Below are 27,771 nucleotides of genomic sequence, written 5' to 3'. Positions count from 1 at the left end.
GAACTAATGCCAAAATCATACTTTGACAAGGTCTTCGAAAGGGAGCAAACCAGCAGTGAAGTACAGTGAACAATCAGCGGTTCAACCCTTGGATTCATGTGATAGCCTCCATATACAGCTTAGTATGCTCCTTCTATCCTTGGCCAAAACACCTGATCATTTGAGGAATTCAGTTTCCTTAATGCGTAGCATAATACATTTGCCCCACCTTCTGGAAACATACTGGAAGAACTCAGGCATATTTCCAAAATGGCACAAAATAGCTGGCATAAAGGTGTCACAATCGTTTAAGTATGACAGTAGCAGGAAAAACTGTTCAAATCCTGTGGTTTAAGTTAAATCAGAATCAAACTAATTTACTGATTTATTAACAACATGTAATTATGAAGCAACCAGCAAGTTACTATACTTCAAACAACAGTAGTACCAAAATAACAGACAAACTACAACACTAGAGGCCTACAACATGTTAATAAACATGAACACATTTCAAAATAGCCTTCATAACTAATCCCCCAAAGCTCTACTCTCCCGCTGTGTGCAGTTACATGCCCACCACCTCCCCAGAGGCCACACAGGTTCCCAGACCTCATCCCTCTCCAGCCCATGGGGCTCCCCACACACACACCAGTGACAAAAGCCCCACTAGGATCACATACAGGCATTCGAAGTGTGGGTCCCACTGTGGCACCCTGTTCTGCCACGCCACCAGCTGGATGCCAGTCCCCCAAGGTGCCCAATGGGGCAGCTGCTCTGCCAGGCCTCAGCAGAGGCTGTGATGCCAGTGGTACTTCTGGCAGTGTCACACCTGCTGCTGTTCCTACTCAAAGGTCCCTTTCTGCTGTTAAAACATTTTAAGTTTCCCTTATACATCTTCCCAAACTGATTCCTTCTTTGTTCCAAAAGAACAAAGGAGGTCAGCCTCTTCTCCCACGTCACTAGTGATAGGACTAGGGGGAATGGCCTCAAGTTGTGCCAGGGGAGATTCAGGTTGAATATTAGGAAAAATGTCTTCTCCAAAAGACTGGTCAGGTGCTGGAATAGGCTACTCAGGGAGGTGGTTGAGTCACCATCCCTGGAAATGTTCAAGAAACATTTAGAAGTTGTACTAAGGGAATGGTTTAGTGGGGAAATATTGCTGGTATGTGAACAGTTGGACTGGATGATCTTGGAGGTCTTTTGCAACAGTGGTGGTTCTATGATTCTATGACAAGCATCTTCATAAATCCATGTCCACTGCTTAACCTTGCTTATTAAACAACCAGACTAAAAGAAGAAAACGCTAATCCTAATTCATTAAAAATTAACCATCAAATATGCTAGTTCCAACTAACTCTAAAAGTATCAATTTATTTATTTATTTTTATCTGTCAGCACATTACCTATGGTGCTCACATGCTTCCAGATGACTACCTGTGTTACAATTCAATGCTGGATATTATGATTCTACATAGGAAACTTCCAGTCTCAACAGTAAAACAGATTAGTGGCACACTGCTGGCAGTAGATGACTCAAATCTATTTAAAACTGTCTCGCCTTAATAAAAACTTCTTCCTGCAGTATTATTACTATAATCCTGCCCGCTACATATTGAGTAAGTAGTTATGTAAGTAGTCTGGTGCCAACTATCTCTAATTCAACAGGATGAAATGGTGAATCTACTCAGCCTGAGACAGAAAGAAAAGTCAGCTAGTTTTTCTCGTGAATCCATTTAACAACTGTCTCAGAGATTATTATAACAAAGAATTGCCAGAAACAAGATATCCAAATCCTGCCTTTCCAAACGAACTCTTTCATCATACCTCAACAAGAGCTGACAAGATACAATTTTCAATACATTGCTACAGAAGCCACCATGTGGCCTGTTTCTTAATCCTTTCTATTTTCACTGTAGAACAGAAACCTACAAAGGGACAAGGATCTGGACGTGAATTTACAAAAATCACTTAAAAACATAAAGAAGATTCCTTAGCAGACAAAAGCATACAACTAAAAAAAAAAAACATAATGAAACTTATCTTCTTGGTAAATGATGTCCTCTAGGGTCATAAAGTATAATTCAAAACACAGCATGTTAATGAAAGGCTTCTTTAAAATAATTTAATTACAAAATTGCTTTATAAATTCACACAATTGCTGTGTTTTCTTACATGAAAGGGATGGGAAGAAGATTCTGAGGAGACGTTATTGCGGCCATCCAGTACTTAAAGGCGGCCTACAAGAAAGACAGCAGTAGATTATTTTACCTGGGTGTACAGCAATAGGACAAGGGGCAATGGTTTTAAACTAGAAGACAGTAGATTGAGATTAACTTTAAGGAAGGAATTCTTTACTCAGAGGGTGATGAGGCACTGGCACAGGCTGCCCAGACAGCTGTGGGTGCCTCATCCCTGGAGGTGCTCAAGGCCAGGCTGGATGGGCTGCCTGATCCACCGTCCCATTTAGTGGGTAGCAACTTTGCCCATGGCAGGGGAGTTGGAACTACATGATCTAGATGACAGATTCAACATGACCCACCAATGTGCACTTGTAGCCCAACATACAGTTCACCTTCTGGGCTATATCAAGAGAAGCACACCTTTAAGTGTCCTAAATTGCTAGTTCCTCAGTGAAATTTTCCAGAGTCAATTCTACCAAAATAGAAGATCTGTGGAGAAACCGCTCTCAAAGTACTAAACATAGCTGAAAAGATGCTAAACATAGCTATGCAAGATGCTCAGCTTTGTCAAAACAGTATAAGGGCAGACAGATTACAGACACCATTTGCTACGCTTACTGATATTATCAGTGTCCAAGAGAGACAATAAATACACCACAGCAGGAGCTTAACACGTTAAGTTTGTTTCCTTGGTTATGTACTACTTGTGATTGATATTAATACTTGCCATTTCTACATGAAACTTGGCACAGTCTTTAAATAGGCTCCTGTAACAATAGAGATGACATCACTAGCTAATGAAATTAGTTTTCTTTATTGAGTTCCAGAGCTGAAGTACTGATGAGCACAACAGCTAAAGATAACGACTTTTTAATGCCCTAGAGTTCAGTATGTTCACTGTTAATTTGTGGCAGACACCAGGATTCCATTTCCACGTACTGATCTTCTGAAAATAACAAGAGATATAGCAATGACTTCCACTGATAAGCATCTTAAAGAAACTAAAAATCGTAACACAACAATGTGGTTTAACTCAGCAGACAGCTGAACATCACTCAGCCTTTCACTCAACCTCCCCCTCCCCAGTGCGATGGAGAAAAGAATTGGAAAAAAAAAAGGTAGAACTCATAGCTTGAGATAAAGCTATTTACTAAGACAGAAAAGGATGAGAATACATTTATATATAGTTACAAAACAAATGATGTACAAAGCGATTGCTTATGACCTGCTGACCAATGCCCAGACAGTTCCCAAGCAGCAGAAGCCCCCCCAGTCAACTTCCCTCAGTTTTATAGTTCTTTTTTTTCCCCCATTACGCCATATAGAATGGAATATCCCCTTGGCCAGGTTAGGTCAGCTGCCCTGGTTTCGTCCTCTACCAGCTCCTTGTGCCCCCAAGCCTGCTTGTTGGCAGGATGAGAAGCTGAAACGCCTCTGGCTCTGTACGGCACTGCTCAGCAACTACTAAAACATCAGTGTGCTATCAAAACTGCTTTTCTCCTAAAGCCGAAACAGCACATCATACCAGACACTATGAAGAAAATCAGCTCTGTCCCAACTGAAACCAGGACAAAAAAAAAATTCTACTCAAAACAACAATACAAGAGCTTCTAAAGGCAAATATAGCAGAACACAAGAATGACAACCTAAAATTTGACTCAAAAATGAATTTAGCTGCAAAAAATATTAATTGGAATGTAAGTTTAAATGGTGTGTTACTTTTATTTTATGAAAATGGTTTCATTTTTCACAGAAATTAATAGTAATTTCAAATTTAAATAGCTCATCTATCCCACCACTGCAGATTAGTTCATGTATTATAGTGAAGGGTACATGGGAGGAGTGAAGCGAAGCAAGAACAAAAGATAGGTTTTAGTTTATAAAGAATATCATGAGTTGCAATCAGATCCGTTTTTTTCCCAAGATTTTTAGCTAGCTTCATACTTTATAAGACATGTAAACCAACGAGAAGTCTCTGAAAAAAATCTGCATAATTGCAAGACAGTTTTTAGCAGCACCACTTGAATCAACTGAAAAATTCTATCTCTGTATTTGTGTGTCACAGTAAAGCCATAACAGTCAGATGTCTGAGAGTTGGAAATGAAACAATGCTGCCTCCGCATTCAAAAGAAGCACACTACAAAAAAGCAAGTGGCTTGAAGATAACAGGTGTTAAAACACCTGCTGATGAAGTAATTACACTGAAGATTTCCTTCATTATTTTACAACTAGGACTGCAGTCAGAAAAATCACAAGCCCTGCTGCACACTTAAACATTTCTAAATGTTTCAATTATAGTAGGATTTTGTTGTGATTGTGAGAAAATTAAGTGGAACTATAGGACGTTTCTCATAGTATGACTATGCATTTCTCCATGCAATACTGAATGGATTTCGTTTTCAAATTCTTTCATTCTAACTGCGGTTTCTTTTGTTTCTCCCTGTTTCGCATTCACCTTGGATACAAAGCTGATGCAACAGCTCAGAGAAGAGCAGGACAAGAACATTCTTCCCACATTCCCATCTAAACAGCAATGACACAAAGAAAATGCAGTATGCTAGAAAGAGCAACCACGTGAGTGAGAAGCAAGTGAAGTGGTAGGAACCAGGAGTTGCAGGTCTGCCTTCCTCTCTCAGCAACCAAAATAACGGAACACACAAAGGAAACTAGAGGCTGCTCCTCCTCCGGGCTGACATAGGATTTTAACTAATTTATGAGTGAGTAGGTCTTGCACAGTGGGGAACAGCTCTACAGAGGCACAAGGCAGATTACAAGCTTTGTTCTTTTGCAGACAGGAAGGAAGGCTGGTACAAATAGTTTCCACTTGTGTAGCTTTTCAAAGCCTGGCTGGGCGCAGTCCTGAGCAGCCTGCTGTAAATGACCCTGCTTGTGCAAAGAGAATTCATGTAGATGACCTCCAGAGGTCCCTGCCAACCTCAGCAATTCTATGAGATTATGCAATGCAAGTCTATAAATCTGAGAAAAGAGAGATGAAAAAAGCTTTCCAGAGCTACTGGCCCCATACTGGTCCACCACTAGTAAATACTAGATCTCTGAGACTCACCACAGGAGTAATTCATTCAAAGAAGCCCCTGGAAGTTGGAACATCTCACCAAGATAGAGAAGAAGAAAAAAAAAAGTATTTGTATATGCAAAACTTAAAAGTGAAGATTCTCTCATAGCTTAGCTTCAGTTTTGCTCCTCTGATGTAGCCAAGGGGAAGAGTCATCTCCGCACCGTTATCTTGTTTCACTGCAAATGACTATCATACAGCTTCTAGAGAAATAACAAGAAGAGCATTGTTCTTGGAGTAATTCTGTCTGAAAGCTCTTCTTGTACCACCTCAGTGCAATGCAAGTTTAGCGGATTGCTAAACACTCAAGAAACAACTGCTAGTCTGCATCAGCTGCACACTGGGTGTCTTGCTGTTGTTACCTTTGCCAAAATAGGAATGAGCCTACAAACCATCAATGTCACAGAAGAATGGGGCTAAGCACAGGCTTGCTTTGAAAAATGTACATGATAATAGGGCTTTCAAGCTTAAAGTAAATGATCAGGTGGAAACATCAGCAGGACGTGTAGATAGCTGTGAACAGAAACCTAATGAAAAGGGTGAGGCGATATCCAGAAATAAAAATTCAGAATAGTATCCTTATTGAATATTCACGTTTCCCTAAAAACACAGTAAGATCATTATAGAAATTTCCGTGAAGGGCTGCAGGCTCTCCTTTGCTTTTGATGGTTCTTATATCTGATTCAAATAATGGTACACTGTGGAACGGCATGGACAGGAAGAGAAACGCAGGACATACTTATATAAACACAGTCAACAGCAACACATTCATGAAGCCTTAGGTATTTACTTTAAGTGGTAGAAAGAACAACTAACTTGGATATATAATTACAAAACTAGCCTCTGAGTGTCCACCTAAATGACACAGAAATGGCTGGGACTACTCTTCTTCAGAAGGAAATGAAATCCATGACTATAATAAGGTTATAGATCAAGAAAACTGTCTTGTGGATTTAAATAAAACAACTATTGAGCTTCAGGAATCCCACCACAACCACATGAGCAAACCTCTGAAATCAGCATTAGATTTTACTGATGATTTTAATGTCTTCCATTCAGGCTAAGAGACATTTCAGTTCTGCCAACCCAATCTCATTTTAAGCATTGATTGCTATTGTTATGATTCCACCTACTGGAATTATGCTGCTAGCATGTACAAAGGAAAAACTGTCTTACGTTGCTACCAGAGTAATTTCTTAAGTAAGCAAGATGCTTTATGACCTCCTTTAAAATAAAACGAAAGAAAAGTAAATGTAAAACGTAAATTAAAATCAATCAGAAGCTAAGCAAAATAAGCAATATGTGACTGGGAGCACACAGTTAATGCAGTAACATCCAGTACCTGCCTATATGGTTAAAGCTCATGCAAGAAATGGAATGGGTGCTGTCAGTGGCTGGATACAACCTACACTTTCTAATGGGTTCTGATAAAATCTCTCAAGCAGCTTATTAGCTGCCAAAGCAGGAACAGGTTTCTGCTTGTTAACCAAAAGATTATGAACAGATTAACAAATAAGAAGCAAAAGCACAGAAATAAATGGTCAATTTCCCTGCCTGAGAGAAGAGTAATAGCAGGGTACCTCCTTCTATCAGTTCTATGACTACCACTGCTCACAGACATTTCAAAAAGTCTAGCAGAGTATTTCTTTGTAATATTGCTCTGCTTTCAAGGCTTAAGAGAACCACAACTTTTCTTTATAGATCAAGGGCCTTAATATCTGCAGGCTAGGGCACGATGAACGCGTGTTCAGATGAAGAGAAGTCAAAGCCGACCCACACACTCAGCCTCACTGTTTAACCCTGAGTCACAAGTCCGACTCAAGACTCTGAGGGTTTCCTTTTCAAAGAAGTTACATCAGGGGCCTCACCAGGGCATCAGAGCAGTTCTCTGTCTCTATACCAGCTCTCTGCCAGGGAGAGGCACAGGGAATGGAAGCAGAGTAAGGCAGTTTCTGCTTTTCCTCCTTGACCAAGGGAAAGAGACAAGCCTGGGACTTTCACATCAGGGATAGGTATCAGGAAAACAGAACAAGATACCAAAATTAAAGCACTGTGCCAACACAACACATCTTTTGATAAGATTATGACTGCATTTCACCTTCTGGCACAGGGACAGAGAGTGTCCCTCAGTAGTTTCTGACAGAATGAGACAGAGCTGACAGGAAAAGAGATTGTGATGTATCGCATTTACTGGGGGCAAGATCTGCAGTCAGGAAGGGAAAATTCCTTTCTGGGTTGCATACTCTCATAGTAACTCTTAGCTTATCGTAAAAATCTAATGAATCAATGTTTACATGACAGTACATTAAATGGCAAATCAGGAAAAGTTGAAAAACAAATCTCAATGTTGATCATACTCCTTCTGCAAGTTTGCTAAAGGAAATTTGACCAGGCTTTCACTAGGATTTTTCCAGCTGCAAAATTGGCCAGGCTCCTAGGATGAAATATTGTAAAATTACGTACCTTTAGAGACACCAAATGGAGACACTGAAAATAACACCTACCTCAAATCAACACAGAAAATTCTTAACAGAAAGGACTACTCGCTGCTTTGCAGCACTCTGTCCAAATTCATGGACAAAAGGACAGATGGTTTGCTGTTAAACTTGATAAAACCACTCTGAACTGATTTTACACCATTGCCTTTCTTTTCTACTATGGCAATGTCTGAACTGAAGAAAATTGTATTCAGTATCACAGCATAAAAACTGGTATTCATTAATATTTTTTAATGTATCAGCTCATATAAAGAAAGGGTGAATGTGATGGTGTAGGAAATGTCATTAGAAGCCCACAGGATCTTCGAGGAATCTCACTTCATTCTGCTGTTTCCCATGAGATATCAAAGAAATAGGTTAACAAGATAACGAGAAGTGATTAGCCTGTCCTGACAATGTCACCTTTTCTGGAATACTACAGGACAAGATGCATCACATCTCATTGCTTTATCTTCAGACTGTTTAGTAGTTTTCATAAGTTAGACAGAATTCCAAAGAGAGACTTTCTCCTTCAAATCAAGTTTAATCCAACTCGTAAACTCCCTAAAACAACATATTGCACCAACTAGAATAAAATTGAACCACTTGATAGAGAAAGTTGTTACAAGTGAAGGAGATGGGAAACAATCTCACACCTACATTTCTTCCTCCTTTAGACCATTTCTGCCTCTTAGAAAAGCATAAGAACTTTGCTGTAGGTTATCTGACGCAAAACAAAAGCAGTGCTGAGAACAATCGTGCCTTACTCAAGATTATTCATATTTAAAGTATATATTCTACATGTGAATAACTATTCCTTCTTCAATACAAATTAATTCTGCAGAAACAAACTATGCTTGCAATGATCCCTCTAACAGAATAGTATAAAGTGCTTTCTTACTGAATAAATCATACTCCACAGGAAAAGACTGAATTTCTATAGTGTTTTAGACAAGAAGGTATCACTGAAGGTGGCAGCGGCACAATGGGCAGCTGGAGACATTGCTAGTGGCGTAACCCTGGGGTTGATACTGTGGCTAGCACTGTTTAACGTCCCCATTAATTATCTGGACAATGGAAAAAAGTAACCCCCTGCAAGTTCAAGGATAATATAAAACTGACCAATATACCAGTGCTGCTATTCAGAAGGACCTAGATAGGCTGGAGAACTGGGTAGACAGGAACCCTAAAGTTCAACAAATGTAAGTGCCAAGTCCTGCATGTGGTCAGAAATAACCCCAAGCATCATTACACACTGGATGCTGATCAGCTAGAAAGAAAATTTGCCAAAAAAGGACACTAGGGTCTTGGAGGACAACAACTTGACTGTGAATTAGCAGTGCATTCTTGTGGTAGGAAAGGCCAACAGTCTCCTAGGTTTCATAACTACCAGCAGTTCAAGAGAGGTAAAGACTCACTCAAACACTGGTGAAGATGCATCTGGAGTATTGTGAAGTACTGGGAATTGGTTAGGCTCCCCTGTATAACATAGATATGAACTACTGGAGCCAGTCCAGTGCAGGGTCATGAAGATGATTAAGAAGCATCTTTCATATGAGGAAAAGCTGAAAGAACTAGGATTGTTCAGCTTGGAGAAGTCTCGGAGAGAACTTACCTACACGTATAAATATCTGATAAGAGGGAACAAAGAGGGATCCAGACTCCTCCCAGTAGCACCCACTGACAGGAATTGAGAGAACATGCACAATTTAAAACCCATGAAATTGCACCTGCGCACATGTAAATTGTTTCACTGGGATGGAGGTCAAACACTGGAACAGACTGCCCAGCAGGAGTAATGCAAAATGCAACTGGACGCAGACTCTGACAATTTGTGTTGCTGACACTGTTTGAGAAGGGCCTTGGACACTCTCAAGAGGTTGTTTCCAACCTAAACAATTCTGGGATTCTGCAAAGATATCGTAAGAAGTCTCTAAATCTACACTGATCACTAAGGCACTAGGCTAAGACTGTACTTGTGTTTAGTTCACTGGTCTGCCACAGACTCCTTTTTCGTACGCCAAGGCATTTACTTCAGTTATTATTTTCAGAACCTGCCTAAGTCAGATACCGGAAGGACAAGCAGACAAACAATGGGAAGAAAGGCCCCATCTGCATCCAAGTCTGGGGCCTCCAGTACAGGAAAGTCAGGGAGCTGTTAGAGAGGGTCCAGAGGAGGGCCACAAAGATTATCAGAGGGCTGGAGCACCTCCCCTACAAAGACAGGCTGAGGGAGCTGGATTTGTTCAATCTGGAGAAGAGAAGGCTGCAGGATGACCTCACTGCAGCCTTTCAGTACCTAAAGGGAGCCTACAAACAGAGGGGAGTCAACTCTTTGAAAGGGTAGATAGTGGCAGGACAAGGAGAAATGGTTTTAAGTTGAAGGAGGGAAGATTTAGGTTGGATATCAGGGGGAAGTTCTTTACTATGAAGGTGGTGAGGTGATGGAACAGGCTACCCAGAGAGGTTGTGGATGCCCCGTCCTTGGAGGTGTTCAAGGCCAGGTTGGATGGGGCCCTGGGCAGCCTGGTCTAGTACTAAATGTGGAGGCTGGCAGCCCTGCCTGCGGCATGGGTGTTGGAGCTTGATGATCCTTGAGATCCCTTCCAACCCAAGCCATTCTGTGATTCTATGATTCTATGAAGAAAAGTTACTTCCATGACGTCACTTAAGAATAAAGTATATGAAGCTTTCTGTATTCCTTTTTTTTTTTTTCCTCCAGTGTCTTGTTAGCCAAGTTCAGAAATAGGTTATACAATCAGCTGGACAGCAAGGTCCACCTCCTATTTAAATGTGTGCATTTCTTTTTGAGAAAAATATAGAAAATACAAGACATACAGCTATATTGTTTTTTTTTTCCCCATTATGTTGCAGCCCAATTTATTCAGCTAAAAAAATATTAAGTCACACTAGAGAGAACAGAGAGAACAGATAAGCACAAAAGTTTGTTGCCATATGTGCAACTCTAATTATTTATCATCAGAGTGTATAAATTTCATGAACTGCAACAGGAATAGAGGTGGGCCTTTAAATAAATTCCTAAAATAACTAAAGCATGTATTATTGCAACTGCTATTTAGCTTTTCATTTGATTTTAAAATGTAAGTAACTAAAGTGCACAAAAACACATTAAAGAAATTGTAAATGTTATAAAAGTACCAGAAAGCAAAGGCATCAAATAATGAGGCATTTTATGTGCCACTGGCTTGTTTTACTTCACGTGTGCTTTGATTGCCTGAATCTGAATAGAGCATTTATAGCCCATCAGGAAAAGGCACTGAAACTTGGGAACTATCTAACAGACTGTGTCCAATGCCAACATCCGAAATGTCTATAAATGGCCAAAGTCAAGCTGTTTTCCTGATTGAAATACATACTTTTTTTTTTTTTCTTTAAACAGCATCATAATCCTTCAGGCAGTTCTGGTCCAACAAAGGTTTGCATTTCTCAGGTGATTAAAATCACTATGCTTTTGGCCATCTGTTTAAGACCACCACAAAGACGTGCTGTAATATAATCACGGTGTCTCAGCAATGGAGTAATAGAGCATCCAAGCCAGAATCAGCCTTTTAACTGAAATGGAAAAGGTAAGAAAGCCAGGGGCTGCAGAGTGAGGCAGAAAAGGATGTGGAATTACTGCAGCATCCATGTGGTTTTAATAAAGAAAACTGAAGTAACATTTTTAATTACAAGATCAACATAGGAACTGAGTAAGGTGGGGACCATCTGCTGTTGCTGTATTGCTCTGAATATTCGGTACGTATTAAAAAAATAAACTAAGGATTTATAAAACACACAGAAGTTCAATTATAGCTTTTCCCCTAGAGAAATCATAGAATCATGTCATAGAATCATAGAATGCCCTGGGTTGAAAAGGACTACAATGATCATCGAGTTTCAACCCCCTTGCTGTGTGCAGGGTCGCCAATCACTAGACCAGGCTGCCCAGAGCTACATCCAGCCTGGCTTTGAATGCCTCCAGGGACAGGGCATTCACAACCTCCTTGGACAACCTGTTCCAGTGCGTCACCACCCTCTGAGTGAAAAACTTCCTCCTAATATCTAACTTAAATCTCCCCTGTCTCAGTTTAAAACCATTCCCCCTTGTCCCATCACTATCCACCCTCGTAAACAGTCATTCCCCCTCCTGTTTATATGCTCCCTTCGAGTATTGGAAGGCCACAACGAGGTCTCCCTGGAACCCTCTCTTCTCCAAGAGAAACAAGCCCAGTTCCCTCAACCTTTCCTCATAGGAGAGGTGCTCCAGCCCTCTGATCATCTTGGTGGCCCTCCTCTGAACTCGTTCCAAGAGCTCTGCGTCTTTCTTGTACTGAGGGCCCCAGGCCTGGATGTAGTACTACAGACGGGGCCTCACAAGAGCTGAGCAGAGGGGGACAATCACCTCCCTTTCCCTGCTGGCCACTCTGTGGGGGAAGATGTAACACCAAGGAGCTCAACAGACTCTGTGATAGATCTTATCACTATGAAGCCTAGTTAGTCTGCAAAGCAAGATAGAGAGTAAACAGGGTTAAAGGGTAAACACGATGCTCCTTTGGTATGCGCAGTTAATCTTGTCACATCTGGGAGAGTTAAGAAACCCTCTGTCTGTTATCACTGTTGCTTGGGAGAACTTGAAGCCAATTAAGTGTTAGTGAATTTAATGCTGGGAGTGGAGGATATATAAGATGTATGTTGAACACAATAAAGAATGCTTGCTATTCTGATGCCACAACGACGGAGAGAACTCTCTAACTGGACTAAGCGCTGACACCACTCCTCTTTTAATGCAGCCCAGGACATAGTTGGCCTTCCAGGCTGCCAGTGCACACTGCTGGCTCATGTCCAGCTTCTTGTCCACCAGGACCCTCAAGTCCTTCCCTGCAAGGCTGCTCTCAAGGAGTTCTTCCCCCAGTTTGTCTAAATACCTGGGATTGCCCCAGCCCAAGTGAAATAGCATGAAAGAAATGGATGTTCTCACGTGCTGCCTAGCACAAAGGTGTTGACACTGTTAAAGACAATACTGCAGTTGAACAGATCAGAAACAAGGCTAAGCAAAGAGGCAGCATGGGAAAGGCACATCTAAATTGGCAGATACCAAAACAGAAGAAGTGAAAACTCTACTGACATTGTTCATAAAATCATCACAACTAATTCCAGATATTCTGACTCTAATTGGATGGTTCTGATGTTACTGTGGCTTAGATGAACAAATACACTCATGATACATCTGAGATGGCTGGCATCACTGACATCCCCCTTTTCAAGCAACTGAGAACACAGAGGTGCCACTGCCACACGTGTTATTGGGAAGGCTGTTCTTCCTTAGACTTAACCCTACTCCCAGGAGCTTCATGCCCACTAAAAAACTCACAAGGAGAAAAGAGAAAGACAACATCAGAGCACAGATTAAACACTCAGAAAACATCGGTGCTCAAAATTGTCAGCCATGATTGTCTCTCTGCCTAAAGAGTAAAACAAACCAAGAGCATATAATCAAAGTTGTTTTCCAACATGAGAATGCAGTCTATTGCTATACAGATACAACTCTACACACACACACACACCCCTACATCCTCTCCATACCATTGCCAGAATGAAGCATAAAATTAGATTATCCTCACACAGGGTTGGAAGGCCAGGCTGGATGTGGCTCTGGGCAGCCTGGTCTAGTGGTTGGCGACCCTGCACTCAGCAGGGTGGTTGAAACTAGATGATCTTTGAGGTCCTTTTCAACGCAGGCCATTCTATGATTCTATGAAGCTTTACAGCAGGGAAAAAAAATGTAAAATGGGGTGGGGACACGTGTGGCAGATTAATTTAAGAAGAAAGAGTAGAAGTAAGAACACTAATTAAACAAGATGATACATAGACTGTTCTCAACCCTGTTCTTGGCACATTCCATGGATTTGTGGTATTCTACTGTTCTTCCACTTCCTACTCCATGGCTGCATCATCTGTGTACTTTGAAAGCTCACAAGATCAGGGTCTACCTCTGCCTGCATTGTGACTAGCTCAGCAGGGTTCAAGCTTTGAGTGGATCCTCTACAACTAATACACCTATGTTAGTTTACTGGAACTGTATGTAAAACTTTGCAACCTAGAGGAAGCAGGGGATGACAAGAAAAAATGGAAGTAGAAACAAACAGAAGTTATATCCCTGTTCATTGCAGGGAGTTGGACTAGACAACCTTCAGAGACACCTTCAAACTCTAAGGATTCTATGATCCTATGTACTTCCTGAGATAAATACAAAATGAAGGAAGGTCAATGGAGAAATGGATGCTAAAATTTTAGAATAGGATATGACTTATCACTGGTATGTCATTGTGGTTGTTTATTTAATTAGCATATCACTGTACCTTGCATGCCTGAGATTGAACTCAGCTGACTGCAAACAGACATCATGGAAAACTAAAATTGTATTAAAAATACAAAAATGGTACTTCCCAGTAAAGCATCAAAGTAGATATAAATATTAAGCTTACCTCAGATCCTAAACTGAGAGAGATTATTTCATCCTCAAAAGCAGAATGTGTATCAATATGAGGAGGAATTCCTGCACACACAAAAAAAACCATTACATTAATAGAAAGGTATCTATATGGATGTCCTTATAGAACAGGACATATTGCTGAACAAACAAAACTTATATTAAAGGAGGCACTTGCCTTCCAAAACAATTCAGGACTGGATCAGCCCATCTGATTTACATGTCCAGATTGGGTGTACAGTTAACTGAAGTCTCTCTTCTAATCAGTGGAAATATCTCGAAGACAGAGCACCCAAAGGCCTCGCTCATCCTCTAAAGACTCCTAATACTCACCTTGCTTCAGCAAGCACCTGAAATCATCATGTTCTCTTCTCACCTTTGAATTAATAGTTATATTATACTGGGTATCTTTGGGCCTTAGATCATCCAGTGTTTTTCTCCCTCAGACTTTTCCCCCAGAAGGAATCACCCCAAATTCTCCTTGTATCACTTATGATAGTGCAAAGGTTTCAGCTTCAGAACTAGGACCTACTTCAACAAATAGATACTGTCAGAGCCAAACCCTGTCCCTCTGCTTTGCAGTTCCCAGGAGAAATCTACACACCATTGCTGGGATTACCTCAATAGAAGTACTACCCAGAAATTAGTATGTATTTGCAATTGTGCGAATTTGAGAATTTCATTTTTCTTTTTCTACCAAAGAAACTGGCATTCCTTGGAGCCTGAGCCACGTTTTAACATGGAAGCGCTGAAAAAGCATTGTGCAAGCAAGATCTCACCACAAGGTGGGGAACTGCAGCCAGCAGAGGAGCGAAGCCTGCAGACAGCTTACGAGAACCGAACTGCAACTACACCTTCTTTCGTCAGATAGATAACAAGCAATTCCTGTCTGGTCCAAACAAATGCAGTTAGGCTCGCTTATTAAAAACTCTACTGACATTTACTTTGGACACAACCAAATATCTTAGTTGAAAACTTCTTCCTAACGGAGTCAGTCAGCTTTATAAAACATCCTTCTTTATTAATATACTAGATTTTACTTTCAGATGTAAGTACGGTGAATTCCATTTTTTCAGTAAGAGCAATACAAATGTTTTATGAGGCCAACTTCTACTCTGATAGAAAAATGCATCCTTGCTCTTCAAGTCTGACTGGTCCAACCTTTTTGTGTTCACTCATACCTTTGCTTCAGTATGAAGCACTGAAGCTCTGTCTTCAGATGCACACTGAAGTCAGCACACTTCATTGTCCTACAAGAGAACCTTGACTGCTCTCTCAGCATCACCTCAACAATTCAACAAAGACCACTCTGACCTACCTGCTGTCCACACACCACACATGCAGCATATTGCAAGACAGTCACCTAAGCATTCAAAAATGGATGGTAACATCCAAGCATAAATCTGCAACTTTAAAAACTGTTAGGATCCTGAAGAAAGTAGCCTCAAAAAGGAAATCATTTAATGTGTCTTAAACGTGGCCTCTACAGCTTTACTCAAAGTTATCAGTCACTTTTTAAAAACTCAAGTTTAATGTCCAGTGACAGAATCTGGTTCATAACACAGATACTAAAGGTAATAATGTTCACTCATACCTTACCAATTTGCACTTAGGAAAGGGTATTTTCTCTTCTTTTGGTTTTAAAACACCGCTTGTATTTTTGATAGAAACCCACAATTCACCTAATCTCAAGTCCCAGCCAGAATTACACAACCGTATCAGTTTAACAGATTGTCAGATACACAAACAAATGGCATCAGATTTTCAGGCCCCTGTTTGGCAGACACCAAATTAGCTGTCAGACACTGAATCTGAAAGAAAAGTTGCTGTCCCTTTTTCCTAAGGACAAATTAGATACCCATTCTAGAAAGGAAGCTAGATAGTTAGCCTTGATGACTGACCTTAGCAAAAAGCACAGTGTACGATTTATTCCCTAGAGGCATGATTAGAAGCAGATTTATCTTCAGTGTGGGAGAGATTACAGAAAGAGTAATTTCTAAGACAAGAGAACTCTTCTTGCAGCATATTTAAGAGCCTCTATATCACGTATACTAATGTTATATCACATATACTAACAGCAGGAGATGTTTCCTGGACTGTTCGCACAGTACAGGGAGCAAGGACTGGACGGCGAAACAACTGAAAAAGTCCATTTGAGTGCAAAACCAAATACAACTATTTATTCCTGTAACCTTTTATACCAAGTTCCCATATTATCGACTTACAATTTTTGATATCACTGTTACAGAAATTGATGGTGTTCCAAAGTGCATTTCTAAACAGGGTTCAGAAAACAGCGCGAAGACATTAGTTTTGATTAAACATATTTCTGGTCACAGAGGAAATGCATTAAGCAAGTGCTTAAATACCATCCCAACAGATACTATTCCCTTCTTTATTTCAATTAATCTAAGGAGCTCAAGATTTTTTTTTAAAGATAAATTTACCTTGTCCAGGTTCATACTGATTCACAGTCAGTTGATCAGGCCTATGTTTGATATATCCCTGCTTCAAGCATTTCTCCAAGAACGGGATACAAATTTCAGGAAGACCTAGTTAGAGAAATAAAGCTTTAAGCAAGACGACTTTTTACATTTTTATCCTTTCCGTTTATATATTTGTCCTTATAAGGGTATACTGCATTCTTCCTGCATATAAAGAATATCAAATCAAAGGCAAAATTTCCACTATAATGAGGAAGTTGCAAGATGAGAAGGAAAATTATTATGCAGAAAGTCAGAAGTTGCGCAGAAAGCTCACTAAAAAAAGAGTACCATCTAAAAATCTGCTACTGAATTAGATTAAATATCACCAAATAAACCTGCTGAAGTCAAACTTGTTTTGAAAACAGGACTGAATCTTTTGCTTGCTATTTCACCCAAGGACTTAATTTATATTCTGTAGAGTAACACACACAAGCATGGTAACAGCAGCCCTCTCCCAAATCTATTTTTGTTTTCCCCCAGTGAAATGTTTCCATTATGTTCTTCTCTCACTAGCTTTAAGACTAGAAAAAGTTCAAGTATCAATGTTTTTAAGACTATATACAATTGCACTGCTAGAACCACAATGTAACGAGAATCCATCCACTGAAAGCTACATCTACCACAGGACCCATGCATGGCCTTAAAAACGTTCAAGTTGCGTAAGAGTTTAGCCCTCCATTTTACTATTTTAAAAGGTAAGGCCATAAGACGACTCACTGGGTTTGCTCTGACTACACAGCTCTAAACTTCAAATAAGAACTTTCAAACTTTTCCAAAATTGCTTTCTGTCTAAAGAAAAATTTTGGTGTGTTTCCAGCAAGCTCCAAGTGCAAGAGAAATATACATTGCAATTTACACCATAAGCCCAAATTAACATTCTAATTAAACACTAAAATTTGTTTTATGTAACAAAAGCTAAAAAAAAAAAAAAGACGTTTACAATCCCAAAAGCCTTATTTGATTTGACCTCAGCAAAGGACCAGCAACTCCTGGCTGCATGTGACTGGAAAACAAGCTACAAGCACTTACATCAATCTGGAGTGAATCCCATTCAAAAGCACTGTTTGACGTGTGCTTCAGATACAGTAATGGTTCTCCTTCTCAACACTCTTTTAATTAGAATCTCACACTCATACCTGAGTGAGGCTTACAGGCTTTACATAATGGCTCAAATCTCAGTGCAAAGTAAGCATTATTTAATGGGGAAGTTCTCACCTCCAGGTAAAGGCTTGTCTTTATCAACATCATTGTTATCATAGCGAAATTCATATCCAAAATGTTTTACTCTTCTATGCTTTAAAGTCTTCTGGGCTGTGAAAAGACACAAATTCGAAGTAAGAACAGATGACATAAATAGTTTAGGCAAATTGCTACGCCTCCCTATCACATCTGATCTGTTAAACCTAAACATTCCTCCATTAACAGCTAAAACAACGTATGTAACCCCTTTCTACATGGCACATGCTTCTGCCTTATAACCCTCTGAAAACACATTAGGCCATTGCATTCACTGCCAGACAAGCACTTGATTGATAATCTAAGGACAGAGCAAAATCCATCACTTCAGCAAAGGTCAGCATAACCATTGGTGTTGTTTCAAGGAACAAAACTTACACAGAAATATTGAAGTGGATTCCAAGTCCAATTTATTAAGAGATTTAATTCCCCACAACTCAAGTGAAAGAAAAAAGCATCTAAAAAGTGTTTCACTAACTTACTTTAAATTAAAAGAAGAAATGGCTTTTAAGTAGGACATAAGCTGTCTAAAAAAGTATTTAACTTGTTTCTAGATGTGGCAGTCTTATTCAAATAAATATCTATCAGCAAATCAATTCAGATCACTTGCCCCTACTAGTTTATCACATGCAATAGATGCAAAAGACCCATTTCTACAATATAAAGAGAAAATACATGAGGTTTTCAAACAACGCATTAATGCATATGCAGAATTCCTGTAACCAGAAACTGTAAGAAATAACAGGATAAAAATATGGAAGGTCAGAATTCGTTTGATTTTGCTCACCATTTTGAGTATTTTCATCTCTTTTCCAGTCAATGCTTTCCAGCATATTCCTTTCTTCCTCTGGAGAAATAATATTTTCAATGACTTTGAGGTCTGGAGGCAAGCTTGCGGGAACAGAATCCTTCCAGAAAACTGCAGTGCATGGAAAAAAAAGCATACTGTCTTACTAAAGCCATGCGATCCCTATAGGAATATTTACTAAATACGGGAATATACTATGGCTGTAGGAATATTTGATTTAACAATACAATGGAGTCTTCATGGAGGACTAACTCGGTGAATCCCTTTTTAACACAACAAAAAAAAGTTAAGGCCCAAATTTTGCATCACAAAAAGCGCTTTCTAAATTTTACTGTGTAAGATTCGTAAGAGTCCACACTATCCAAACACAAAACTGCCTGTGGTTTTCCTGTCAAAGTAACTGCAAAGAAATTTTCCAGTTGTTTCTGGATTCTAGAACTTCAGTGATCTACCCCTGCTTCTAGATGAAAAGCAGAGTAGCCATGGAATTCTGCTATTCCAGCCACCACAGAAAAATATGATTTCTTTTTTTAAAAATAAATATTTGACAAACAGGGAAACAATTGTAACAATTTGTAACAATATGGAGGACCATAATTCAGTATCTATAAGAACAGAAATACTAGTGGTGTAGGAGCCTTCAGTTTGCTGTCCTAGTTGGTTGGGCATTTTTAAAGCCATTCATTGGATAGTGCTGTATTCAATGCACAAACCATCACAAGGAAGTCTTACGCTAAACACTAGAAAACCTTTTAAAAAGAGGAACAGTTCTTGTCCTAGCTTACAGCCAGCCTAGTATAAGGAAAAAGGAAACACGCAGAAATCTTATTCTGTTTATTTTCCATGTTGGAGCTGAGATAGAGATCACAAGACCAACATCAAACAAAGAGTCCAATCAAGTCCAAACCAACCCAATGAATTCAAAAGTCACCTGGGTCCCAGCTTAGCTCCTTAAATCACAGAGCCTTCATGTGCAGCATCAAATGGTCTTTAAACTACTCAAGTGGCCACTTATCTTGTCATGCAACACAAGGACAAAAGAATTTTCTCTGCCAAATCTTAAATTCTGGCTTTCATTCTCTACTTCGATTAGTGTCCTTTTAGCTATATTTACAATCTAAAAAGAAAAAGCAAAGAGAAGTGCTATGGAAGAAGTTCACAGATAAGTACAAAAATGATACCTTTTTCCACAAAATTACAATACAAAACAATGTTTTGGTCAGAGTCTTCCAGTGTTACTTCTTTTCCATTCAGGGCATCAAAGGCTTTCTTGGTTTCTTCTGCTGACTTATATTTCACAAATGAATACGGTTTATTCGGTGGCATTAGAAGTGTTTCCACAATTCCATAGTTTTCTACTATCCCGTGCAGTTCATGTCTACTCATCCCATTACCCAGGCCAGCATTGGCAATAACTAGGCTCTAATTGAAGAGAAATTACAAAAAAAATTACAATTACTGATTATTGTTTATTGATCCAAATCTAACAATACTAAGAGAGTAGCTCATACTATAATGAAAAAAATTAAGTAATCCCATGATTATTCTTATATATTCCACAACTTTAGCCTGATGTATGAGGCTAACGTAACCTCTATCCAGCACAAATTCTGGGAGAAGTGCTTGCAAACCCTGTTACATCACTTCAGCTTCAAACTAGCAGATGTGTGAAGTGTACCGTATGCAAAAAGCAACGTTGGCAGACATCATTTTTGAGTTTCCTAAAATGGAATTTTCCTAGAGCCCTGCTACAGTTCAAAACCAAACAGAAAAACCTTCAAATAGTGTGATTCTTTTTTGCTGTTGTTAAGAAAGGCTTTCTAATCTTTGCCAAGGAGTTTTTTTGAGCATAGAGTGATGGATATTCCTTCCCATTCCATCATACATAACTTTCAGCAAAAAAAAAAAAGCAACCTCTATAAGCAGAGCATTGAGTTCTGCTCCAGCACTCTTATCTGAGAATTCACCCTCTTGTTTTTACAAACTAAAGGGATTTATGCCCCATCCTTATTAATACAGATTACTTTGAGCACAATGACTAATTGCTTTACTTGGGGCTTTCATACTGATTTACGTACAAAATTATCAGAGTATTCAGGAACAAAATAAAATAGAACCTTTCAAATGACTATTTCACAAAAAAAATCCTTTGCAAATCCACAGCCCTTTAAAAATAAACTTTATAAGTTATTTTGACTTGTAGGCAACGACATAATATAACTAGACATCCAATGTAACCATGGAGGTTGAAGGAAGTTGAAGACTCTTTCTAAGCCTAAATGAGGATGCAGTCCTGAAGTTTTGATAGAGCTCTGGTGACTCCAAACAACTAGCAACAATTTACTCAGATTGAATTCATGTAATATGTTTCTAGAAAGCTTTCAGACAATCTTTTCCTTAAATGCTGTAAATGCTCTATGACTTCTGAAAGCAGCTGGTAAAGTGTTAAAATGTTTCAAATGATAGAGTTCCACTTTCCTAAGCATCTGAAAATCGGGTTTAAAACTGAACAGAGGGATTATTAAAAAACTATTTTAAAACAAGTGAGCATACATGAGATACTGCTGTGATTACGCCTACTGTTAATGCTTACTTTTAAAACCACATCATGCTGTCCATACTGATCGCATTTTTCATAGGTTGTCACACATCATTATTATTTTCTAGAACCTAACTAATGGAGAGGCACAGGTGTACAAAGGAAATGAGACTGAAACCAGAGCTTTCCCTAGCTGAAGGCACATTGCCTACACACACCTTCACTACACAACAGCAGCATGTACAGCAACTGTTCACGTTCTCATGACTGAGCAGTTTTAGTATAATTAGACTCTTACACAAAGACTGAAAGCAATTTCTGTACTCTCAACAAGTTTATCACTAGTGCTACTATTTTGTTTCATACGTCTTTTATTAAAACATTCTGTCATCCATGAGGAGCTTATTGAAATCAAAAACTACCCTTTGGATACATTAGACAGATGATTTGGTATCTGGGGCAGCGACAAGGGGAATAAATCCTGGATCATGTGCAAAACTAGAAGTACGCAGCCCCTACTCCAAAGTGCTTTCAAAATCTACAAGACTGCTGGGTCATTTTAGGATATGCCCATATGGTGTGAAATCTGAGTGAAGACTAAGTCCAATTTTGTTACAAATGAGTAACAAAGCAAAAAGAAGCATAAAGACTTCACAGACATTTATGTTCCAGAATGGGAGGAACTTGTGGGATCAAGATGAACAAAGTTACAGTAAATGATACAGTTTTACAGTATGCTTCAAGCAAAGTTAGCAACTCCCCACAACCCACAGAGAGAAGTAAGACTCTTTAATTTATCCTCTATCTGAAAAATCCTGCCACACATATTTTGCTACGCCAGTATATGCCAAGCGCCTGTGATTTGCTGTAATTCTACCATAGCAGAACATTAACAGACCAAAAAGCTGGGCAATTTTCTGGTAGGTTAGGGAATAAAGTAACACGGTAAAGTTTACTGATTGTCATAAGAAAGCAGAACTACCCCCTCTCTCATTCCCTTTTGCGTGAGTGAAGAGAAGGTTTCACCCTTTCTAACAGCTACAAGTCAGTCAATCAGTTCAACTCCAACATAACCAGAGCCTAGAACAAATAAGGTGAAGAAAATGTGGAAAAGATTTCTAAGGTATACATGTTTTTAACAGGGAGTTAACAGATGAGACAAATTATACTTGATGAAGAAGTATAGCAGAAAGAAAGATATAAAAGCTAAGGGCCAAAGAGGAAGGAAAAAAAAAAAATCACATAGGCCTTTCTTCTGTTTCTCTATTACCTTCAAAAGGTAACATTTTTCATGCTGTCCTGTTCTCCCCAGCCCAGGGAACTACTGTTTAAGATTAAAAAAAAAAAAACATATCCAAAAGCTGTCAGAGTCTCTCCACAGGCATTAAACTGATGAAGTACAGTTCTGCTTTGAAATCAAGCAGCACAGAAAACCCTCCATCTCAGTAAGTGCTTTTTAAAGAACCACATTTTAGACAACACATATACGAGGGCAGAACACAGATAAGCACTATTTTCTCACATCATCAAAATCAGAAGTGTCAATCACCTGCGTAGCATGGGAGATGCACTCAATGCCCTCGTGTCTCATCAACGTGTGCTGGGCTCTGACCTGCTTCCTCAATATCTTCTTCTTCAATTTGTGGACTTTCAAATGGTCTTCAGTGTTTTTGCCAATTTCCATGCTTGTGATCTGGGAAGCAGAAGTAACAACACCTAGTAAGCGTTTGCCTGAAAAACTTAATACTTCAGTCTGTTATAGAGATGTGGCAGACATCACTGTCGTCATCTTTAGGATAGTAACGGGAATTCTGATAATTCCAGATTTTATGAACTACTGGAGGCTGACACAAAAGAGTTCACAAACTACACTATTCCTCTGTCAATAGCAGAATTTTCCTCATCTTGGAAGTACTGTTATTTAGCTCTTTTATCAAGAGGATTCTTCTACAAAATAAATCTTTATAAAAAGATTGCCACGTTACTAGATTTCATTTTCCAGCTTCTTTTCCTCTTTACTCCTTTATTCACAGTATCTCTATATCCAATTCCCGTTTTTATACTGCCTGCCCCTCCTGTTTCAACACAGTAATTTCAGTTATTGCCTTCTTCTCTTTACATAATCTCTCCTAAGCAGGTCAAGCAAAAATATACACATGAAACTGCCAAGAGATTTGTAATATATTAGATTCTAAGCTAGCCAGTGCCTCAGTGAATGCTTGAGCTGGAGATGAATTGTTCCCATTTTGCCTCCTTTTTCATAACTGACACTTTCAAGTGAATATGATTCTTGAAAAAATACCTTAGTTTTGAGAGCAAAAAAAAAGTGTCCAACACGTAGATGTTAGAAGACCAGCAACCGGGATGCTCCACACCTCATACACACTTGTACACCTCAAAACGATGTTCGCCAATTAATTACTGAATTTAGGGGCAGTATAGCATCATTTACCTGCCAATGAGCTTCTGAAGTATAACTCACACACTGCCCTTCTCAGGTTTTGTTGGATCTTTTGCCACTCAGACCACAGCACCTTCCTACATCCTGCTAAGCATACCACTCTTTCTCATCTTAACCTCAAAAAATGTTGAGGATTTTATTGTTTCTTTTCAGTTTGTTTTTAAGAAAGAAGTAAATATAATGGTAATTGACATATTAAATGTCAGCTGCATTCACAGACTACCATGCATTTGCATATCTTCCAGCTTGCAAGACTATATAGTTGGTTCCTGGTACTGCATATACTATCATGATAACATGACAGTGTATCACAGGATAATGGTAAAGGTAAAAAAAAAATAATCCATATTAATATTTGATGCAGCTTGGTTTTGAATGCATCAGTAAATATTTCCTTCTAAACAAATGCAAATACGCAAATACAATTATCATAAAAATCTTAAAGAGTTGCATAGGAGCTGTAAATATGAATTCCTGGCAACTACTACATCACTGTCATCAAAATACACAACTATTACCTGTGCTGAAAGAGAAATTCTTTAAAGGGGATCAGAATGACAACAGCAGCTAGTAATACCAGACTTCAAAAAAGAGTGAAATAAACACTGCTGATGAAGACTCAAGTTTTCTGCTTCCGTCCTTACCATTTGTTGGTTCCTCCCACTACTCTTGCTTTTCCACTCTCAAACCCAACTTTACAGCAAACTCAAATGAATTAAAACAATAGTTAAAGAAATGAACGGACAACAACAATAATTTCTCGCAAACCTAGCAAGTTACTGGCATAGTAGGCACCAACGATTCTATTCCGAAACTGTTTCAGAATCCCACCATCAAGTCAGAGATGTTATGTGCTTGGCTGTAACAGTTCGAGCCCTGACCTTTTGTCCAAACAGCATTACTGAATCTTTATAGAGACCCTGACTATATAAAACTCATACCTCTGAGCCTGACAAAAAAACTAATAAATGATCCATCCTACCACTAAGAAATTCTTACCAGTTCCCAGGGCCTCTATTCAGAACTAATTCAAGCATTACCCACTAATATGCAACATACATATAATGCAGGAAAAGGTAATCCCACCAGTGACCAACCTCTAACATGGAACAGTTTCAGAAAAAAGGAGGAGACTACTGAAGGTATTACTTCCTGTGACTTCAGAAACACATAGAAGCTGAAAAGCTCAGTGTGTTACAGAGAAAGTCCTTCCTGTAAGATCATTTTTCACTATGAATCTGTTAGCAACTGTCTCCCATCTCTCTTCAAAATAATAGCCCTTACTAAGGGCTTTTTGCATATTTTATACTCTACTTTCGTGCTGCTTTCTTAAATAATCATTTTCACTTCCCAGTGGAAAACATGCACGCAATTGGCAGTTCATTCCTTGACAAAAATCACACTTTCTTCGAAAGACAAAAAGTTCAAAATAGTTTTATCACTGAGTATTCTTCACCTTAGCTTCAACCAGAGTTAAACACACAGAGACAAAAAGTTAACTTAACCTTCCTTTTCTAAATAATGACCAAGAAATATCATGTTTGCTTCGATAAAAAAAAAATCTCAGTAAGTTTACATCTCACTCAGGGAAGAAAGAACAGAGAGAAAAATAAAGGGCAAAGTTAAAACGCCCATTCATCTTGCTTGCATAAACAACTAAAAGAATATTATGGGAAATTGCAAACCAGGTTGTAAGGACAGGAAGCTGCTGAGATTTCTTTGCTGGTTTTGAGACAGAGTTCAAACCCAATCATGCTTTGTTGGAGCTATTGGTTGCCGGCAGGAAGCAGAATGGCATGAGAAGAATAAAAGACAGGAAAATAAATAAATACAAACAAAGGTATCTGATAGAAAAAAGTCTCATGAAAACAGGTATTAAAAGTTTATGGTAAGTACCTTACCTGAAGCGCAAGGAATGGACTACCTTTCCCAGGATTCATCTGATTTGCAGGCTTGTTCAGCAAGCTCATCCAAGAACTAGCTGTGCAACAGGTAGACTAGGTCACGGTCTGGCCTGCCCAGCCTTCCTTGACACTGTCAGGTGAAAAGAGGTCAACAGCTTCACTGCATGCTGGTTCTCACCAGGGGAGGATAAGCAGTCTCAAACTGCTTCACACAAGAGTATAAGAAAGACACCTTGGAACCAGGCAAGTCTGGCTCAGAAGAAGTACGGAGGCTACCTATGTTCGAGGCCAGGATGGATGGAGCCCCAGGCAGCCTGATCTCATGGTTGGCAATCCTGCCCATGGCAGTGGGTTGGAGCCTCATCCTTAAGGTCTCTTCCAACCTAAGCCACTTTATGATTCTATCCATATTTCCCAGACCAGTCAGACCACTACCAGGCGGTCTCCGCAAAACAGACCCAGATGGAAGAACAGGTGAGCAGCTCAGCCTCGTACATAGAGCCCACACCTCCTCAACTGGGTGACTCCACTTGATCCTAGGGGAATGCAGCTCTGAGCTCAGCCAGGCCTCAGGCAAAAGGTCCCTACAAACTCCCACATCCCCCAAGCAAAAATGAACAGATCAGCATTTTGGCAAATAACAGAAATCAGTGCTGAAGAACTATTTTCCATCTTTCCACTACCTCTGAGCTAACCAACACAAGGGACAGTTGAGGCCCAACTGCTGCCTAAACAACGGCACTCACAGCTCAGCCCCTCCGAACTTGGCCTGAGGTCTGTGCCTCCTCAGTCATGCTGTTACTCAAAGTCAGCTCCGCAGCCACAAATCCAACAGTCTGCTGTAATTTCAGGAATCACACCCACTTGTATACGAGCACATACAAGTAAATGAATACATCTGGTGGCATCTCACATCCACTTTACAAAGACCAACGTGACTGGGGGGGAGGGAGGGGGGGGAAGCACAGAACACTCAGTACTGCTCTCAATTCCATTCACGAGGATTAGAAAAGCTCCCGAAAAACACACCTGCACAGTCCCCAGCAATGCTAGTTCAGGTTACAGCAAACCCCTTAATGACTCTGACATTACTGCAGAGGCCAACTCTCAGATTTAGCAGAAGCGCAGGAGACGGTGGCTTCTGCAAAGCCGCCTCAACGAGCGACAGAACAGCAGCAGCCGCCACCAGCGGAGGGAGCACTGGGCCCAGCTATGAAGTTGGGGTCGGGGTCAGCTCCCCGGCACACAGCAGCCGCCCCCCACGCCGCCGCACATTACCTGGCTGCACGCCGCCATCTTGGGGCGGGCCCTCACCGCTCCACCCCCCGTCATGGCGGCGCCCCGCCCCGCGGGTGGGCCCGTGCTGCGTGGGCGGCCGGGCCGTCCGTTCTTTGTCGGACGGTTGCCATGAAGCCGTACGGTGAGGAGGGCAGGCAGTTCTAATGCGCTCAGTGTTCTCTGACGGGTTTTCCCGAGCTGTGGCGAGCGCCGCGTTGCAGCGCCCGCGGGTAAGGGAGGCTGTGCTGAGGAAAGGGGGTGGCAGCGGTCATCTCGCTCAGCCGCCCCCGGAAGACTCACGCTTGTTTTTCTCCACTGAAGCGCACGGGCTCATCCTCCTCCTCCTGGTGAATGAATTCGTTCTCTGAGCCGGCAGCGGAAACAAAACGACTCTGGGACCCGCGTCCCCGGCGGGGCAGTATCATGGCTGGGCTCAGCTCCTTCCCAGAGGCAATGAACATCTGTACAGAGCGGAGCAGCCCCCTCCCGCTACCTCCCCACAGCCGGGACCCGGCGCAGAGCTGCCACCCGGAGCTCCAATGCTGCCCGTGCCCGGAGGCCCCCACTGCAGCCAGCGCTGATCAGATTCCCTCTGGTGAGCCCTGCACTAGAAACTGAGCCAAGCAAAACCGCACCAATATAGCCGAGGCCACGTGAAGACTGAGCCTATGGCTGTGCATAAATATTTCCCCATGCTGCTCTTCTGCTTGTTAGCAGCTCCACTAAAGCTATTTAGTAAACTGGCCCTGCTGAGCGACCTGCTCCTCAGTGAGAAGGTGTCTGCTCAGCTCACTGGCCCTCTTTGCAAGAAAGTCATTCCAGGTCAGAGCATGTGAGTCTTCCCTTCGCTTTTCTCTGCC

The 27,771-nt window shown here is 40.4% G+C and overlaps 1 protein-coding gene and 1 long non-coding RNA gene across 4 annotated transcripts in view; one reads left to right on the top strand and one right to left on the bottom strand.

Annotated features, from left to right (window-relative positions):
- The window catches only part of ALKBH8 (alkB homolog 8, tRNA methyltransferase), a 49,364-nt gene extending 22,279 nt beyond the window's left edge, over positions 1 to 27,085 (bottom strand). The window contains exons 1-8 of one of the 3 annotated variants that reach the window (XM_021380498.1): positions 26,912 to 27,042; positions 25,631 to 25,763; positions 22,818 to 22,961; positions 19,911 to 20,151; positions 18,709 to 18,840; positions 17,901 to 17,996; positions 16,647 to 16,751; positions 14,195 to 14,265 (exon numbers count right to left, since the gene is read on the bottom strand). In XM_021380498.1, coding sequence (XP_021236173.1) covers positions 14,195 to 14,265; positions 16,647 to 16,751; positions 17,901 to 17,996; positions 18,709 to 18,840; positions 19,911 to 20,151; positions 22,818 to 22,961; positions 25,631 to 25,699 — 858 coding nt within the window. In that variant the 5' untranslated portion in view covers positions 25,700 to 25,763; positions 26,912 to 27,042. Of the gene's footprint in view, positions 1 to 14,194; positions 14,266 to 16,646; positions 16,752 to 17,900; positions 17,997 to 18,708; positions 18,841 to 19,910; positions 20,152 to 22,817; positions 22,962 to 25,630; positions 25,764 to 26,662; positions 26,885 to 26,911 lie in introns of those variants that run through there. The other 2 variants (XM_021380507.1, XM_021380516.1) reach the window with 2 other exon arrangements.
- On the top strand, positions 27,034 to 27,290 carry LOC110389681. The gene is made up of 2 exons (XR_002433337.1): positions 27,034 to 27,141; positions 27,233 to 27,290. It is a non-coding gene; the product is annotated as an uncharacterized LOC110389681 (long non-coding RNA).

The sequence above is a fragment of the Numida meleagris genome, chromosome 1 (assembly GCF_002078875.1).
Source record: "Numida meleagris isolate 19003 breed g44 Domestic line chromosome 1, NumMel1.0, whole genome shotgun sequence".
Taxonomy (NCBI): domain Eukaryota; kingdom Metazoa; phylum Chordata; class Aves; order Galliformes; family Numididae; genus Numida; species Numida meleagris.
Note: the sequence above shows the minus strand (reverse complement) of the source record. Positions and strands in the feature narration are given on the sequence as shown.